Consider the following 20551-nt stretch of genomic DNA (forward strand, 5'->3'; position numbering starts at 1 on the left):
ACGTGTACACACATTTCTGATGTTACGAGGTTCTAAAACTGGAGAAGATTATTTGTTCATCTGAAAAGAACATTCTATTAAAATACAGTCCATCTGTTACTGTTAAGGATGTTTGTCTTCAAGTGTCTACACATGGTGCACAAGAAAAATGCATGAAATCAAAGCTAATGACAGAGACAGTTAGGAACGAGAGGCACATATAGAACACATATTCACCCTCACTAATGGAGCAGATAATAAAAGCTCTGAGGCAGACAGGCGGAGAGACAGTGATAAGATGTTTCTTATATTGACATATAAAACAGCAGTAAAGACACTTTCAATCCGAAATACTGCCAACATAAAAGTTTTTGTTTTATTCTTTTGTTCTCTAAGACAAAGTCGTCTCCAAAGATTCAGAGGGATGAAGACCCTGAGTTGTTCTGTTTCATTTCTTGGAACAGAAACGTGTGTTTAGCAGAAGCACTTTGCAGACACTTGAAATATATACGTGAAGGTCAATGTATACATTTCTTTAAGGATTATTTTTTAAATGTAACAAACCTGTTGTAATAGTGTAGTAATTACCAACTTCTGTTGTGAAGGAATAAACTGGTTAGTGTGATGAGATATCTATCAGATCACATTAAGCTAGCAGAGAGAAAAAAATTGTCACTTTCTGTAATTCACAGGGAAAAAATGATTCAATTTCTCACTTGTTCAAGCACTTTGGCTGGCTGTACAAAAAGTCCAAAACACACACACACTCACACAGCACACACAGATGTGGTTAATGTTAAACACTTTACTCAGCAAGGCTTGGTGGCTCACTTCATAACTGTTGTGAAAGACGCCACCCATCAAGGGATCAACGGACGTCAGTAAATCCATTACTAAAAATACTTGCCAATCCTTGGGATTACTACGCTTAGCAAGTGGACACTGTGCATGCCACAAATCTGGAATTAGGCAGAGAAAGGCTGTCAATGGTGCATCAACACCTGATCCACTGTCTAGGCATATGTGTGCCCGGGGCAAAGGTGTTGTTAAGTGTGTCACTTCAACTGACCTGCACCATATGGTACGCTGAACTTTGTCCACTTTCTTGAAAAAGGTTGGCAAGAATTAAACTAGTGGGACTGCCACTTAAAAGCTGTGATTTTAAAAAAAAATCTGTGCTTTGAAAAGACTTTTGCAGTTATGTGCTACAAATACAGTATGACTGAACAAAATAGGCATGTATGAAAATAAAGTTTTGTAAAAATGGAATGCATGCAACAGAAATACAACAGAAAGAATACTGTCACTACTGTTTGAGTTGTTCTTGGGAGCGTTGTTTCCCACTGAAATAAAAAAATGAGGATCAGATTGGGTTTCTATAAGAGCTTGGATAAGCACGTTAGGCAGCGAGCTCAGGGTGGCCTGTTGTCTGCTGTGTCTTAATTCTGTGCTTGCTTATTTAATAACATGCGCTGTAAATGTTCATGCTATTTTGGAATAAGAAATAAATGTGGAGAAAAAGGACTTTTGACTATGACCACCAATCGACTGCAGTATTACACCATTTAAACTGGACAAAGTGAATTCATTCTATTTTCTATTTTACTTAGAAGTTGAATGTTGTAAAGAACTAAAAAACAATAAAACCACTTGAACCTCCAATCAATCCATGGCAGGCAGAAAGTTCTAGTGCTTAATAATGTGGTCATATGATAATGATAATTAGTCATTTGAATTAAGCAGAAAGATCAAATTATTGACAAAAGAGTTGCAGGCTAAAGCTTCAGCTTGTTTTATTCTTTTGTTTTTAAAAGGTACATTTTAAGTGAGAGTGTCTGTGTAACTACACTCACCAAATGAAATGCCAAATAAAAAATAAATTTATTGAAGAAATTAAGAAATAAATTATTATTATTTTATTTTATTTTTTTCAATTATCATAGTGATTTTGCATGATCGATTTATATTCTTATAACATATACACATACCATATAAAATAACACGTGACCCCCAATTCACACAAACAGCAGGCAATGTATGGATTTATTAAGAATAAATACAGTATATCTAATTATTTTTAATTTGAAAGATCTTCAGTTTTTAGAATATTAAAGTAGTTTGGAGCATTTTTGTTTTGTTGTCCAACATAATTTATGGTTGTTAATAACCCTATAATCTGTTATCATAGCCTTTTTCTATTTCTTTGTCTATCATAATTTATTTCATTAGTTTTTACTTAATCTACTAATAACTTGTATCTGAATAACTTGTATAACTTGTATCTATACAACAAACAGCACCAGACCAACACAGATATTTATTTGATATGATGTGCAATATAGTTTCAATTATAAATATTTATTATATTCATGCAACAAAGGCGTCACAAGTAAAAACATACTGGACCAAATGCACAAAGCAATTAAAACTTTAAGTATAGGCAGAGATAACAGAGAAAGGGAAAAATAAAATCGAAGCCATCTGAGTATGCTGGATTGCTAGAGCTGAGTGCACTACAGCAGTCTGACACAGAGTGGATCTGGATGGCTGGTACATATACCTGTAGGCCTTATGAGGAGAGTAGGAACAAGTAACCAAGGTAGAGTAGTTCAGGTAATTAACTGAAATGACCAAACAGAGTAGTAAATATATAGAAATAAGACTGTCTTATAAAGACATAACTGTGCATTCAGCTCTGTGTTAAAAAGTTTTGAACCTATACAGCTATGCACAGACTGCGACTGCCGAGTTTTCCCATCTATACCATCCATCTCACACAGAAGGAAAACTGAATGAAATCCTGCATACTTGCAAATTATATTCACTGCAACAGGTGATTGTGGCAGAAGGTGCAAACATAACAAGAGAATATTAATAGGTAAAAATGCTGATAATTAACTAATTTTGTTGCATTTATATGCACTAAATGATTATTAATTCATGTTGTATGTTTAAAGGTTGCATGTTGTCAAGTGCTCAGTGATGTAAATGTAACTAAGCTGCAGTAACAGACATTTCAGCATTACAGCATTTATCCCACTATGAAAGATGAAGTCACACCCCACCTACCGCATACTGCTGCACTACATCAATCTAATGCACAATGATAATAACAATCCTGCAATTATTTCAATTTTAATTATTGCTACAATTTCATTATTTAGAGATTTTTTTCATAGTAAGAATATTTTAAAAATGGTGGTTGACATGTTGGTTTATAGCTCACAATTAAGAAGTAAGTGTAGCTTCTTTTGGACATTAGAATCGTCCATTTCTATATTTGCATTTCTATCTGTTGCTTTTGGGCATTCCACAAATTGGCCAGCTCATTCTGATGATTGTAAACCAATAAGCGATCATTTTTTATCACATTCATCTTGCTGATTGAGCTTCCTAATGCTCTCATTTGTTTGTACAAGTCAGTTCGCTGATTAAGTCAACCTTGGCCTCAGCTGGTCCCTTTCCAATGCCTCAGTCTCATCCCGGAGGTCCATGATACCCTGATAGTCTCAGCTGGAGACCGACCAAAGCTTTCAATCTTATTACAACACTACCATCTTTCCAGCCCCAATCACGGTTTAATTAAAGTAGTCAGCCATGGGACAAGCGTCCAACGAGGACAAGTGAATTAGTAGTCACGTCTGGCCCAAGAGGTGGAAGATTTGTGTTTTTTTTAATTTGTGTTAGTTATTAAGCTCGGTCTCTCAGATGTTTCAGTGAGACTACAATAGGTGATTTACAGCATTTACATCCACAGGTTATTATTCAGTGGACAAGAATTGAATGGAATGGAAATGGTAAGACTAGAGTTCATGTATTCCTATGTGACAGGTGTCTGCTAAACCTTAAAACAAAATGATTTGAGCAGAAACAATTCCTGTTTGTAGGAAATCTGGTTTTACATTTAATATCTTGCAGAAAATGAAACGAGTCCAAGGAGGCACACAGTTTCACTATCCTGCAGAGGGGTGATGCTGTTGTTGGCAAAAGCAATGACTGACAGTGCAGGGGTATGTAAGGTTTCATATCTATCAGTGTGAAACTGGATGTAATCTTAGACGCACAATGCAATTTCAAAAAGGCCGCTGAGACAATCAGAAGAATCACAAACACATTTTACAATGCAGGAAGCAGGATATTAAGTACACAATTCTCTGGCTATTCATCATAATATTATAAAGCTGGATTAGATCCCACTAGGATCAGATTAAACTCGCAGCTTAAACTGCAACATACTGTATGGTAAAGTGTTTAAAACACATTTCCATACGAGGATGGAAATCTCACTATTGATCTGTTCATATTCAATATGTGTGACTTTTTTTTTTTTTTACCTAAACATGATTAGATGTGTAAAGAAAAGTCATATAAAATCTCTGAATAATTCGTTTTTACCCCGCTCACCAATTCTCCTCTGGCTGAATTATCGGACAGATTTGGAGGCAGGATGACGCCGTGAATTAATCATGAGGTTTGGACAAACCCAAACAAAGGTTTACTCCCAGATGAATGTGTTCCTCCGTGATCCACAGTCTCAACCCGCTAAAGTTATTTGTGTTGTATTTATTCTCTGACATGGGAATGTGCCATCTGTGATTTCCACTTGTTCAATATCAGTATTACTTTAAGCCATAAATCTTATGTAACATTTTTCTCTAGCAGTACCCCTCCCTGTCCCATTAACTGTGTAGTTACACAAGCGTTGTGTAGTAGAAACAGTTGGCATGCCAGCTAATCCAATCCAACACTAACCCAGCTGAGAGAGAAAATGAACAAAAAATTAAGGGATGTCTGTTTCAATTATGATAACATTTGGATCATTGCATAATAATCCACTACCAAACATGCAAAATATCTGAGCTATTGTCCTCTAGTGATATACACAGCCAGCTGTGAGATTTTGTGTTTTGTTTTTTTGTATTGACAGGAAAAGGCTGGCTACGTGGGTTCAGCTTGGGCATACAATGCCACGTTGTGTAAAAAAGTACAGTTTTAGGTGATACAAAATGCTTCTGACAACCACACTTACTTGGACAGCAGTGGCTCAGGCAGTAGAGCAAGAGGTCTGTCACTTGGAGGTTTGTTGGTTCAAGCCCTGGCTCCTCTAGTCTATGTGCCAAAATGGCTCATAGCACAAAGTATTGTGTGCTTGTAGAAAGCTTAGTTAGAGTGCTATCTAAGTAACTGAAAACTACTGAAAAAAAAGAAAATTTTTGCATTCAAAATCTTAATTACACCCAATCAAATCAAAAGTAACAGAAGATGGGTACACAGTGTTCATAAAGAGATGGACATGGTCAGCAACAATGCTCAGGTAGGCTAAATGAGTTTTAAGAATGCTCATTTGGTAAGGTACCCAAAAAGTGCCAAGAAAATATAGCCTGCACCATAATTTGAGCACCCTGAATCTGGATGGATCCACGGATTCATGTTGTTTACACCAAATTCTGACTCTACCATCTGAATGTTATTAGAAATTTAGACTGCTTAAATCAAGTAACATTTTTCCAATCTTCTTTTGTATGAATTGGTGACCCTTTAGTGGTGTTCTGCTGCTGTAGCCCATCTGCTTCAAGATTTGATGTGTTGTTCTTAGAGAGCTGCTCTTCCTGTTTATTGACTTGAATCAACCATTCTCCTCTGACCTCTGGCTCCAACAAGACATGTTTGCCCAGAGAACAGGTGCTCACTGTGTGTATTTTGGGTTATTAATATAAGCACCTTCATGTATAAGTCCAGTTTTTCTAGTTTGCTTTTCAAAGTTAGAGGTACTTTAATTGATTTATATTATTTTGGGTAGTCAACAGGGCCTTTGTTTAGGCTACTGGGTTAACATGCTCAAGTGCAGGACTGAGCAGCAGCAGGTTGAAAACTATATCTAAAGCCAAGTCCAAGAGAGAATCCCGAGTAGGAAGAACAAACCAAAAGCCGAAAAGAGAATCAGAGAAAGTAAAGAACACAAGGAGATTAAAATAGATGGAAAGGACTATTCGTACACACAGGGTAATCATGGAAGTGGAGACAACTTGGAGATATGAGACACAGGTACAGGCCAAAAAACAAACAAACAAAAAAACCCCAAACAATATTTACAGTTAGATACTGGAGACAAATTTAAAAGTAAAACAAAAAAACATCCCCCCAAAAATAGAAAGACAAGAGAACGTACACTGAATGCAACACAGAGGCACGCTGCCTTGATAACCTTCTAATGTGACCATAGGCTTTCTGAACAGTAACAGTAGCAGTTTAGTAACTTTAACCTAAACCATGATTTCCCATGAATCTAATAAAACTGTATTACCAGTTAATACCATCAGAAGCCTGTTTTATATTATGTTCATGGTAATTAATGATCCTGGTATAGTGAACAATGCAATTGGGGACTGGAGCCATGTGAAAATAGCTTTAATGCATTTATAGCATGACCAGTGTATAATGGCCAGTGTCTCATAACCAGTCATTCTTATACTTACAGGAGTACCTTTTTTTCCTAACAGTTCTGCACCCGGTCAAAAATGTACATAAATGGACACACACACGTACACATATGTACACAGTACCTGAGTATAAATATGCAAATAAATGGATGTATTTGTGTGCCCATCTGTATGTGTGTGTTTATTCTAAAAATATCTCTTATTCTTAGACCTATTGATAGTGTGGAAATTAAGAAAATCTCATTTCATGCTGTGAGTCTGACATGAAAATCACAGCACTAGATTTTCCCATGCATAAGGCAAAATTTCATCCTTCACAAAATATCCTGACTCTTAGCAGTAATGTCTAAATAGCGTTTCCATGGCAGATGGTTTGTGTGACAGGCTGTCCTGCAATTATGCCATTAAGGGGGAAGACACTCCCTGTGCTCTCTCACTCTTTCTGCTTCTCTTCATCCACACTCCCAAGCAAGCAACCTATAAAACCACAACTACTCACTATTTCCTTTTATTAATGAATAACCCAATTATTCTTTTGATCACTTATTTAATGATTCAGTCTTAACAATGTCAGAAAAAGTGACAAAACATGAACATTTTCCAAACTTGATAGCTTGCTTTGCAAATAATAAAGAAATGTATCATAAATTTGGATGTAAAAAACAAACAAACAAACAAAAAACTAATTGCGATTAGAGTACGATTAGCTGATCAGAATTCCTTTTAATTGGTTGGCTGCTTCTGTAGTTTCTGTATTGCTCCATCTACTGTCTCCAGCCTCCAGTCTTTACCATCCTTCACTAAAATTATTTCTGCACTTTATTCTATTATTTTCCCACTGCAATGTAATTCCAGTACTCACATCCTTTCTTTGGTCCATCTTCTTTCTTGTCTATTCCTCATCACATCTTTACCTGCAATCCTTGAGATTTATTGTGGATAGAGACCTAATTCTAGGAGAGCGAACCACAGTTCGCATAATTAGAGAAAACACCTTTTGGAAACAGTATGAGTGGAACAGTTGGTCATCCCTTAATTTACACAATATGTCAGAATGCGCTCATTAATTCAGACGTTACCTAATTAACTACAGAATTCTCCTACATAGAGCAGATCATCTCTTTGTGGTGCATATAAAAGCTCTGGTTTCTACGCAGCCTGTACGTCAAGTTTTTAAATAAAGCAAACTGCAGCAGGTAGTTACAGGAAATGTTGGATCAAGATCTGCAACACCTTAAAAACTGCGATATTCACAAGATGTTTAACTTGTAGTTTAATGTGGCCGGTGGCACCTACTTTACAATCTGTTTCATCCAGTTGGCTTCTACTGTAACTTCTCAGCAGGAAGCAAACCAGGTGCCAGGCGAACCACCGGAAGCACCTAATCTATATCGGTTTATTAAGAAATAAAATAATAAAACCAGCCCTCATTAACTTGTCATACGTGTGTTTTTTCTTCTACAGCAGCGGCTTCCCCCTGCCGTGTGTGAAACTGTTGGCAAAGGAGGGGACTGGAGACGGAGGTGGGGGGTATCGTCAGCCACATTATGTAAATAAGGTGCAAGAGCATGTGCCAGTTAAACCGCAGTGTCGTGCGAAGTGAGATGAGGCACAGGCTTTGGACGGCAGAAGCCGGGGGCCGTCGGTAGATGGCGGTAACCCAAGAAACCTGATCCACCGGGTTCTCGGCCACTCTGTCTCAGTTTGCAGCACTCGCGTTGAAGGCAGAGGAGCCGAACAGTGTGAAGGACATCAAAAGAAACAGGAGAGCTCGCGGCGCGTCCTCTCGCCCCCCCTCTCTCTCTCGAGTCGGAGACGGAACGCGTAGTCTCAGAGAGAAAACAGAAGAAAAAAAACCCCAAAAACAGAAAACGGGAAAACTAAGAGCGCCATGGAAGACAAATCGAATTCGTTCTCCAGCAACAAGGAGGAGAAGGCGGATGGGAATAATGTTTTTCAGAGGCAAGACTCGATACAGAAAAATAACACGGGGAGCCAGAACATGAAGGACCATGGCAACTCAGTGGGCTTCAAGGGGGAGCGGGAAGAGACCATGGTTGGTTTTGATGATCTGGAGGGGGCGTCCAGGCAATATGGTTTTATGCAGAGGCAATTTGGGGCCATGATGCAGCCCGGAGTCAATAAGTTCTCCTTGCGTATGTTCGGCAGCCAGAAAGCTGTGGAGAAAGAGCAAGAAAGGGTTCAGACGGCCGGATACTGGATCATTCATCCATATAGCGATTTTAGGTAAGGGCTGGAATAGACACCTGCTCAAACCCCCTCCCCCTCCCCTTTATTTTATCCACCCTCACTGTCACCCTAAGGTCTGCAAGCTATAGCCTCCACTTGTTATCGCCACTCTCTCACACACAACCTGGCCCAAAGCGCATACGCTAATCTACCTCTGTATTTAGGCAATCAGGCTTCTGCTGTAGGGGAGGGGAGGGGGGCTTCTGTCAAAATGTGCTCAGTGATTGTGTGTGTGTGTGTGTTTCATTGCGGCATTTTTAGTGTTATTATTATTATAAGAGAAAAGGGGGGGACGCATTAAGGCTAAAGGTGTATTAGTGAAACGTCCTTGGATAAAGGATGGTGAATGTCATGATTGGAGAACACACACAGAGCTCAGCCCTCCTGACTGCTTCACACCAGCGGCGCAGTGGCAGCTTCTCATTGCGACACATTCCCTGCTCGTATAGGGGCGACCGTACCTGGACACAACGTGACAATGCCATTGCACCATCGGCGGTTGTAAACATTTCTTTGTAGGCGGATGTGAGCCGATGGGCCTGCGTGCATAAAGGGAAAAAATGCACAGAATGCGGAAAATCGTGCAGGGAGACGATTAAGGAGAAGATGGCCGTGTTTTGAATTAATTAGTAACAAAAAAAATCTGATCTTCGAGTCTTATCAGAGAGTTTTTACATGCATTTTTTAAAACTGACTTGAATGAGGAAATGTGATGGAATGTGTTTGTTTCAAAGGAACCGCAGAAGGATCGTGCCACACTTCCTTCCTCGGCACCCACTAAATGTCATAGTGGTTGATCATTTGGATTTGGTCTTTGGTTTGTCTAATTTATTTATTTTTCCTCTCAGCTGCACCAGCTCTCTGGCTTTAGTGCAGCAGAGAGTTTGAGTTTCAGACCAGCTGCCTCCAATTTGCTTACATTTCCATACACAGTAAACAAATGAATCCAGGTAAAGGCGGTACGGGCTCAACCCCCCCCCCCCCCCCCCCCCCACACACACACACACTCACGAGCTGCGTGTTTACAGTTTACCTCTTCACCAATTAAGCATCTCATCTGGTCCAGCCTCTGCACCAGTGTCACCTGGCACAGCTTGGTGGTGACAATCATCCCCGTTTTCCGTTGTCGCAACATGTAACGTGTCGGGGCACGTTGTCCCCCCCCCCCCCCCCCCCCCCTTTCGGCTCCCAGTGCCTTGAGCTTAGAGCTGTCCATGGTCCTGAACTTAGAGCAGGCTGCAAAAATGCAGCGCTCCCTTTTTCTGCAAGGCTTTCTTTTGCTGCTGATTTTTTTTTTTTTATGGCAGGTGATTTCTTATTTAAAAAAAAAAGGTCCACAGGAAATAAGTTTCCTGCTGGCTTATTTGCTACATACATTTGTTGTGATTAATGAGTTACCACATGGTACTCATGGTAGCGCTAATCTCTATAAATCTTCCTGCCCCACCCCTTGCAAGATCCCCCCCCCCCCCTTTCCATGCATAAGAATAAAGATAACTAGGCTATCATAGCCTCAGCCACACAAAGACACTGGTATGCGTTTGCCCCTCTGCAGACACAGATGGACAATGATGGTAGGCAAGGATTAGCACAACACAACAGTCAACGAGCTTAACAGACTCAATTATGTAAGAAGATTGACCCCCTCCAAAAGATAGCCAAAGGGTATGACCAGAGCAGTTCAGTGAAATGGATACCTGTTCCACAGCTGTTAGTGAGTCAAGAGATTAATTAGTGGACCCAAAGTGAATGGGCTGCATTTGTTATATTTGAGGAATTTCAAAAAAATACAGTGGGGGATTACAGTGAAAATCAGCAGGAAAAAAAAGGCTCTGTAATGAGAACATATGTGTGATTGCTCAAGCAGACTGGGCCTTCTTCTTTCTGCAGTATTAGAAAATGTTTGTCTCACTCACGCTGGCAGAGGCCCCCTAAGGTTACTTCCTCATGACATTTTCCAGAGGGCTGTTTTTCAGAAGACGCTCTTGTCCTCCAGACAGTGCAATAAAACGACCGCCTTCTAGACCGCTGAGACCGCCTCCTGGCTTGGAAGTGCTACCTTGAGGTTTTCATCCCAGTTTGTGCCCAGTTTGTGGTGGAAGAGACAAAGCTGCCTCTTTGTTGCACGTGGCTCCATGTAGTATTTCTTGGAAGCAAATCTTCCTCTCTCATTTTTTTCTTCTTTTTGCTAAGAAGTCTTCGTCACTTGTTCATTAATCTTTTACTGTTATATACTCTCATCTTAATGTTACGTGAGCAAAAACAAAAGACACAAAACACTAACTTTAATGAAAAGCATTACGTAAGTACAGACCATGAATGACACCAAGCATTCACACGGGCTTTATATTGCGTTGTCGAGTGATGAAACTCAATATTCAACATATTCTTCGTACACAGTAGCTGCTTAAAGATTTATGGCAGGTTAGTAATATTCATTATTAATAGATTTTTGAGAGGGCCCGTGCACGGCCTTGTGCACCTCTGGTTTTGCTAAAGGTGGCTTTGTCATGCTCCATATGCTGTTGTTCAAAGACGTTGTGGAGGTTTTAAGCCTTTTCAAAGTAAATTCTCATGTTGCAGTTCTTTTAATTAACAGAATGAATTGTAGAGTCAACTGTGTTTCTTTCAGATAGTCTAAAACCTCTATACTCTAAAACCTGCTGAGTGGTTAGAGGCAGAAATTTTACAGTGTAGCCTTACTTCCCCTAATTTGTTCCTATAACAACAGCCTTATTAAAAAGAAGAAAGAGGCGAGTAAAGCTAGTTTAGAGTATTTAATCAAGCTTGAACAAATCTTTTCCCACATGTTCTGTTTTACTCATCTCGACATTCGTAGATGACTCTTGACATCCTTTTTGTAACCCAAAGTCTTTGTTTTTCTCTCTGTCTGAGGATGTGCCATGCTGTAGCACGGTGTACCTGCTACACTGTAGACTGGTTGTGCTGAGTAGGATCCTGTGGACTTCATTGTGTTGCTTGGCAGGAGTGGGTCTGGCATTGATCATGATGGATCACTTGTTGTAAGAAGGAAACCTACAAGACAAAATGTGCTGGCTTGATTCGAAGCAGATTTTTTTTTAACTTTCTTGTGATTAATCTGCCTCAGCTGGATTATTAGAGGCTCACTGCTTCCCCCTTTGGGGTTCTGTAGCTTCCAGCTCTTGTTATAAGTGGAACATATTGTCTCAAAGTATTTTTTCAGCAATACACTCAAATCGCATACGCTTTTTTGCTAGTTCATGCTGCGTGAATACATTTGGCAGAGTGACCAGAGTGCCACAGTTTCTCCGTTGCTGCAGAGACTACAGTGTTTGGGAAATGTCTCCCATTTTAAACAGTCACAACAGCAGCGTGTTATAACATTCAGACCAAGTTTTTTTAAAAATTGATTGTAAACTCGGGATAAAAGATCATTAGCAGAGTACACATTTCATCTGGATGTGAATCCATAGCTGGGACGGGACTTGAGTGCTGAAATGGGCTGGAAGGGGAGGCTGTACTCCGACAGCACCGGGTGAATGTGGAAGTAGAGTACTTTAGCTGGAATGCATTGCTAGTGTTGGTGCTGCAGTTACAGTTAAATGCACTGCACTGCGTTACTGGTTTAGCTGCGGTGCTTTCTTAGAAGTGGCACATTAGACCAAAAGCTTAAGCTTAATGGAGTATCAGAGCTGCCTCTGTGACTAGGTCAGTAAAACCAAAAGGAGCACACCTGCATTGGTGTTACCATAAATAAAAAAATGTTTTTAGCATTTAAACTTCCAAATTAGTATTTTCATTATTTCAGTCTGATAACTTAACTTAAAATGAGTACTTTATTACAGAAGCAGAATGCAGTTAGACTATGGTACCTTTGAAGTTACATACTCTGTTGTTTTTGACTTTGGTATGTGATGAGTTACATGTAAACTGTAGCAGCATTGGGGTTTCACTCCATTTGACAGATTTCTTGGATTCTTCTGATGACGAATATTTCAAGCTTGCTTAATGCTTCTTTTATTTGAGAAGTGAAGCACAATGTTTAATTCAACAGATATGTGGGTGTCTTAGAGGTCATGTACAGTATAAATACCACCTACAAAAGTCACAATAGAAATAGAAATATGTTAGAGATGTGGGAACTCTGTCAACATGAGTGGAAAACATCCAAATTCAAAAAGTGATTCAACTTAAATTCTGATATTAAAACCTGTTTGCTGAAAGCAGGAAAATAAAACATCTTAGTTCACAGGGACTAGTTTTTTTAATCTCCAAATTAACAGACTGTACATTTTGAACTCACGTTTTTGTGTATTATCTATTATTTAACTATTTTTGCTCTACCACTGTTCTCATTTTTTTAAACTATAAATATGTTTGTGTTCATTGATATTATATAATCCTTGATCCCCTTAGATTAAAGTTGAAAAGGATTAGTCATGGCAGCCTCTTCTTTAAAACTGAAATATAAACAATTACAAGAAAAAAAAAGTCACGCACAACATGACATATCGGGTCAATAAGCATCAGCTTATTGAAAGGTTGATACAATGACACATGTGCTAAAGAGCGTATAAAAGCACAGCTTTTGTATGCTTTTTTAAAATTCGCTCTTATTACTCATAATGCTATAGCTCGGTTCTAGTGCGCATTGTACTTGTTGCGTAACTTTGTTGTTATTGTGCTGACCTGAGAGGACTCAGTTTGCATCATGGTTTAGCATGAACTCAACGAGCTCAGCAGTTCAATATCTGCTGGGGTAAAAATACCTATTGTGGACCTTATCAGCCACCTCAATGTTTAGTTGAAGTGAAGACAGTTATCAGACATGTGATCTGTGGGTATTTATAAAGCCAAGGCCTCGGCTTAATTTATTGAAACAGATCCATTACTGGGTGGCAAGTCTGCCAGACAGGCATCCGGCCAGCCAGTTCATTTCTACCTTCAACAACAACGTGATGGTCAGCAAGGCAGAGCAGAGGCAGGCAGGCACGGAGTGGGGATAACGTCAGTGGAGAGTTTTTAGAGTGAGATAGGATTGCTGAAAGCATCTATTTTCATTCATGGTTGTCTGGCCTTTACTCAGGGCCGAGAACACTTTGTGAAAAGAGCAGGGTGCTGATGAATTACTTCTGGCTCTGTTCATCGAAATGCAGAGGGCAGGGACATTAACACAGCCAGGAAGGATGGAGAGGGTCTCAGTCTAAAGGGCCCTGAATACATATAGTAAGTGATAGCAGTACATTACTGGATGTCCTTGAATCGTAATTAACTTTGAGCCCGAGAGTTTTGGTACGAACTCAAGTATATACTTCTCGGAGCGAGATCTTAAGCTTGCATGTATGAGCCTTTCCAGATCTGAGCTGAAAGATTATCTAATATTGTCGGCTGTTTAGATGTTGCATGTTATCTGCTGATAGCAGAAGTGGCAATGTAAGATCTTTCAGGCTGTGTACCTTTGCAGGCTGAAGCACTGGATAGGCTGCAGTGAAGAGTTTCATAGGCAGTGACTGATGTCAGAAGGTGGCTACTACTGACTTTTATAATCCCCTTACCTCTCTGCTTCCCACATGAAGTTGGAGCAAACTGGTGTTATAGCTATTGTAATGAAACTCGTTTCACACTTTCCCTCAGAGTGAATTGAGTTATCGCTGATACGTAACCTTTTAAATGTTCTAATAAAAGAAGGGGATGTAGCTTCGTGCTCTTGAAGCTTATCCTATTTGTAGGCAGCAGAGTATTTGAGCAAGTTCAGATTGAATAAGAGGCCCAGCTAATATTAGAAAGTCATGTGACCTGACACGGTAAATACCGCATTTAAATGTCAGAAGAGAGCAGAGTGATCGGGCATTTTTTTAAGCAGAGCTTTATAAATCAACATTGTGCAGTGCTCCTCTTTTCTGGCATTGTTCTACCTTTTCATAAGACATGCAGTGACAGAGTGAACAGTCACCTCTGACCGTATGCAATGCACTGGGATAAACAGAATTATAACTATAAACAATATCAGCAGAATAAAGAAGCATGATTTCTTTTCCCCTGTGGACTTCAGTTTTGTGGCTACAGCATGTTTTATCGCTTGCATTACTCATTTGTTTCGGTTTTTCCACAGGTTCTACTGGGACTTGATAATGCTCATCATGATGATGGGGAATCTAATCATCATTCCTGTGGGAATAACCTTCTTCTCAGAGCAGACTACCACCACCTGGCTGGTCTTCAACGTGGCTTCGGACACCATCTTCCTGGTGGACCTGGTCATGAACTTCAGAACAGGGATCGTCAATGAGGAGAGCTCAGAGATCATCCTAGATCCCAAAGTCATCAAGATGAATTACCTGAAGAGCTGGTTCGTCGTGGACTTCCTTTCCTCCATTCCAGTGGATTATATATTTTTGATAGTGGAGAAAGGCTTTGACTCAGAGGTATATAAAACAGCCCGCGCCCTGCGAATTGTCCGCTTCACCAAGATCCTCAGTCTTCTGCGTCTGCTAAGACTGTCCCGACTCATCAGATACATACATCAGTGGGAGGAGGTGCGTATATATTTGTCCTTGTCACATAAATTAACAAAGTTGTGCGGTCTCTTACTGCGATTGGGTGGGGTCCTCGCTTGGGAGTTACCTACTTATCTGTAGGTAACTAGTGTAATCAGTTTCAGTTCACTGATGTGTGAAATTAATTTGAAATCTGAAATCAGAGCAGATGCTTTTATTAGGAGAGAAATACTGCACGTCAACCAGGTAATGAAATCCCAAACAGCTGATTCTGTTCATCTGGACATAGCGTTTTCAGCAGTAAAGCGTGACCAGAGACTGGAGAAGACTGGAGATGAGTGATGAAATGTTTCGCCACTGAAATCACTACGTCCAGATGAACAAAATCAACGTTTTGGGAACACATTTAACAGTTTACCATTCCAGTGGTCTCCAGTGTAAAAAGATGAATCTGAGGCATAGTGAGCAACCTTCTTAATAGTTTAACTGTAGTGGATTTTGTGTAAATATCACAAGGTTATACCCAAAGGATATAACAGAGAGTGATGCATTACTTGCCCACTATTGAGTCACTGCACGTCTCAGACTTTTTCCAACCTGAATCCAGTGTTCTCATCCTTCTCCTAAGGACTAAGTAACTACACGTCATCGTGACCCTATCATTTCAGCTAGTCGATCCAGTTTAGATATCACGGCCAAAGTCATTACTGTGTGCACGATTTCGTAGTTAAAATGTAAATAGGTGAACATAACGCTGTCATTTTTCATCAGCTTGACTCCCTCTTATTTTAAATGTCCTTGCAGCAAAGCGTCAGGGACACGTTCCTCCCTTATTGTTACACGTGCTGTTAGCCATGCTGTTTTAGATTGTTTGATATGCACGGAGTGTTTTAAAAATATATCAGCAGCAAGAGGAGTGCAACAAGGCGTAATGTGCTATGTGCATGGACTGTATGTAAAAGATGGATGCAGCCTCCAGGTTTGAAAAGTGGAGTAAATTTGTATGAAGGTATACGGGAAGGTTGTAGAGAGCATATGACGCTGCTTGTTCATGTGTCATTTAACAGTTCAGTAAGCACATTCTTAATTAATCTAGTGTCTCATGTGCTAGCTTCAGCCCATCTTTATTATACAATATTGTATATAAGAAAGTGAAAAAACAGGAACTTTTGTGTTATTAATTACTTTGGTGTAGTATCTATATCCATGGGGGAGGCCTTTATCTGAGGGAAAGCTGTAAAACTAATGAATGAATACAGTCCAAAATTGATCCTGCCCTTCACATTTCCAAAGCTGTCCAGTGGGCCGGATTAGAGTCTTTGCGCGTCCAATTCTGGCCCGCGGGCTATATATTTTACACCCCTGCTATAAACCAATCGATGACATCACGGTGGCCACATCTGGCTTTTATATAAAAGCTGCTGTTGTGCCCGTGTAAACATAAGCCCCAGTCAGAACTGTGCCTGATTCCTGGTACCCATACTACGGATCAGTGAACTTTTATAATACAGAAAAAGATCATCTTTCTGCTTAAGTACCAGTGAGGCAGCTGACTTTTACAGTGTTTATGGTAGCTTATAGCTTTCTGTCAGTGTGTGCTTTAAACATTTTTTATTATTCTTACTGTGTAATGTGGCATTTGAACAACAAAACCATTATTCATGCTTCAGTAAAGCATTATTAAAGCTTTGCTGAATATGGTCTCTGGTTCAGGATTCTCACACACACATATGAGCACGCATACGTCACACAACACACTCTGAAAGTGAGCGCACTATAGATGGTGGTTGCTTGGTGTTATTATCTTGGTATATACACTATGTGGTAAGCTGATTGTGAGGTTCAGCATAGTTTGCAGACTTGTATACATTGGGAGGATGAGACAACGTTGGACCAGGACAGAAGCACAAATATTCAGTGCTGCAAGGTTAATGAGAATCTGCAGTGAGGATGCAGGCAGCCAGTGCAGTACAAAGTACACAGGGATGTGTCATAATGCCTTGCTGCAACAGCACAGCTTACAGGCCTGCGCTACTCTCAGTTCATCTCTCTCACGTCATTCGTCTTTGCCTCCGATCATTTCGCTGCTTATCAAACTCCGTGGCTCCTTCTTTCCCTCTGGTTCGCCCCCTTCCCCCCAGTTGCATGCCTTTTCTCACCCTCTCCCTCGCACGGCATGTCCTCCTTTGGCATGTTGTCTTTCTTTAAGACATGTCCAACCCCTGCGCACTTAAGAAGATAGTTTAGTATATGAAGCTTGCATCAATTTACTTATTTCGTTGTAACCATATTAAACGAGCACAACGAATAATAAAACAACGGTGAAACAGACACATCCACTGGAGATGCGAGAGGGGAAGAAAAGGCACTCGGTGGAAACATTCCAAGCTGTCGTAACATGTTAGGTGTGGGATGCAGGATTAGAGCTTTAATGGAGGGACGAATGTAGTCTCCTGCCATTTCAAAGATTTTCAAGCTGTGAACGTTCATTACATCAGCCGTGGGATGGACCCAACTAGTTATTCAGTCAGTTTCTACAATAAGTCATCCTCCAAACTGTGTCCATCCGTCATTCCTTCATCTGGTGTTTGCTCCCTCCCGCCCTCTTCACTCTGTCACCATCTTCTCCCTCCATCTGTGGAGTAAAGGAGGCTGTTATTTCACCAGTGCTGGCTGGCCATTCAGTCTTTTTTCACTTTTCCATCACTGCTAATGTCCTCGTCAACGGTCTCTATCAGAGAAAACCTATTCATATTCTTTAGGGTTGTTACCCTCCTAAAATCTTAATTTTTAGTTCAGAGCAGAATTTTCCCATTTAGCATGATCGATACTGAAACTGTATCTAATATATAAAAAATGAGTCTTTGGAGTCACCTGCAGGTATGTCTGAATGATTTAGCTGTGTAATTTGTCAGTAAATACTCCACTTTCCTTTATTAAAAGTGCTTGTGGCAAGAAGGATCCTGATACAGGCAGTTTTGGTGGGGAGTGGATATCGGGTATTATGGTTGCAGTAAAACAGTTGAACTGTCAGGACCTGACGTGCCTTATTTAACAACTCGCGCAACTGCCAGTCATTAGAAAGACATTATAAACTCCACTTCGATGACTCTGCCTGTGCCAATTTTGTAAATGTAATAAAGATGGAAGAAAATATATGCAGTAAAAAAAAATACCATTACTAGTGTTTTATGGCAACAGATATTAAGACTTGGTAGCTGAAAAGACGTCTACTTGTACAAGAGTGCATGTTGCTGTTTGTACTGTATCCAGTTGTCTGGTTCTCTGTGTGTTTTCTAAATCATTCATCATGTGCGTGTGCAAACATAATTATTACAATGTGCAGTACTTAGGGAAATTGCAGTGTACAGTGTGAAGGTCACGTAGAGCAGCAAATTCTGTGGGCTCAAACAATCTGAGTGGGGACCAACCAAGGGGAAGCTTGTGCACTTTTTACACATGTGAAAGTAACTACTGATCTTTCATACATTCACATCAGCAGTGTTGGTCAAGTTACTTGAAAATAGGAATTAGTTACTAATTACTAATTACTTTTCTAAGAAAGTAATCCCATTACTTTACTGATTACTTATTTTCAAAATTAATTAGTTAATTTATTACTTTGTTACATTCCTGCGGCAGCGTGCTCGGTGCTTGCTAAGATTTGAAGATTAATTTTTAGCTGTAGAAAGAAGTTTTCTACCCACGCAGAGGGTACAGTGGACGCGAATGCTTTTGTCACTTTCTACGCAATCAAACTCAAAGTAATATCAGTGCTTCCAAGCTTTAAATGCTGCGTGGTCGTACTCTCTCCTGCACTCCATATTATCCATTGTTGATATACACACGTCTGTTGCAGTCACGGACGTTGCGCGCTCGTACGTCCTTGTCATGAGACACTCTCATAAAATCACGGTTTAGTAACGCAGTAACGCGGCATGCTTACTGGAAAGTAACAGTAATCGAATTACTTTTTTTGCAATATTAATCCCTTACTTTACTTGTTACTTGTAAAAAGCAATCGGATTACAGTAACGCGTTACTGCCCATCTCTGCACATAAGTGCTAAAAAGTGCAGAGCTAAAAATGTAACTTTCTGCTCTTCTTTTCTCCACGTGCCTAAATGCACTGAGGCGCTGCCACGTGATTGGTTGATTCAGCACTGTGCCATTCATGATGTTAAGAAATCCTACAGCTCATTATTTCCCATAAACAGAGGATTGGGAAAACAAAAAGTCATCTAGCTTACCTCTCAACTATAGTGCCTCATTAGGGAATTATGTGTAATTATTAACAATTTAACAACTGAGAAAAATAATGAGAAGAGTTATCTGGTTATTTTACACCTAATTTCACATGATTTTTTTTTTGTTTTAACTTTCAAGGGCATTTTGCCCCCTGCTCCTATTCATTTCTAACCCTGCTTCTCTAATGTTTCTCTTATTATTTCATGCCCTCACAGACACAGAGCTAATTATCCCAATGACCTTAAAGTCACAGTAGTGTTTTTTTTTGTTTTTTGCTCTCTCAGAATGTTGGCACCTTTGGATATGTGCTAATGTCAGGCAGATCTTAATGACGTGCATTACAGGGAAATGATTTATATACTATCCTATTCAATGCTGGTTTTAGTTTGTTTTATTTAATGAAAATGCAAAAGGAGACTAAAAGGATAACATTTTTAAACTGCTGTAGAAAATCCCCAGAGCTCCCAGTGCCACATCTGGCTTATCACAGTCACCAGGCCTCCCGCCAGATCCCAGCTCAAGCAGGAGGGCTCAGGTTGGGCTTGTGGCAACATACCATCCCCCAAGGGAAAGTGTACCCTTTTTGAGGGTACCAGACATAAACAAAAACAAACACAAAAACAACCCCAAACATCTGTCATACAATATTTATTGTTTATTGTACATTTAAAATAGAATAAAAAACTGTTGTTGGTCGCATTATGAAAACAGAACTGCCACTACTCCCGTTGCTGTTATGTGACCTAAGATATTAAATAACCATTACATCTGTGGTTCAATATGCTTCAGTTTTAGCACAAACCCCCCAACTTGTATGTGTTGTATTTGTCGTACCTTTTGCTGCCCTCTTTGGTCTCTCCAGGTCTCTCTTGGAAAAGAGATTTTAATCTCAGTGATACTTTTTACCTGGATAAGTAAAGGATGGGTCGTGATGTACGGTACAGTGGCGTCTATATAGTAGTATGTATGTTTTCAGTACTTGCTAGTAATGCATCTGGATTGCTGCTGTTGACACCAGCTTTTCTTCGTGTGTGCTGAGCATCCACATATGTCATGACCAGCGTTGACTTTGCTGCCCTGAGCTGCCTTCAAGCCTCTCCCTCTCCTCTTCTGTTACTTTGATCTGTTGGCTGATGGCGTCCAAGTGCTGAGACAG

General features: G+C 39.9%; 1 protein-coding gene across 1 annotated transcript in view; it reads left to right on the forward strand.

Annotated features, from left to right (window-relative positions):
* Nucleotides 1-8009: 8009 nt before the first annotated feature.
* The window catches only part of hcn1 (hyperpolarization activated cyclic nucleotide-gated potassium channel 1), a 70343-nt gene continuing 57801 nt past the window's right edge, over nucleotides 8010-20551 (forward strand). Inside the window, exons 1-2 of the mRNA XM_085165589.1 lie at nucleotides 8010-8666; nucleotides 14764-15187. Of these exons, the coding sequence (XP_085021715.1) occupies nucleotides 8311-8666; nucleotides 14764-15187 (780 nt within the window). The 5' untranslated portion in view covers nucleotides 8010-8310. The remainder of the gene's footprint in view (nucleotides 8667-14763; nucleotides 15188-20551) is intronic.

This window comes from Neolamprologus multifasciatus, chromosome 7 (assembly GCF_963576455.1).
Source record: "Neolamprologus multifasciatus chromosome 7, fNeoMul1.2, whole genome shotgun sequence".
In the NCBI taxonomy this organism is placed as follows: Eukaryota; Metazoa; Chordata; class Actinopteri; order Cichliformes; family Cichlidae; genus Neolamprologus; species Neolamprologus multifasciatus.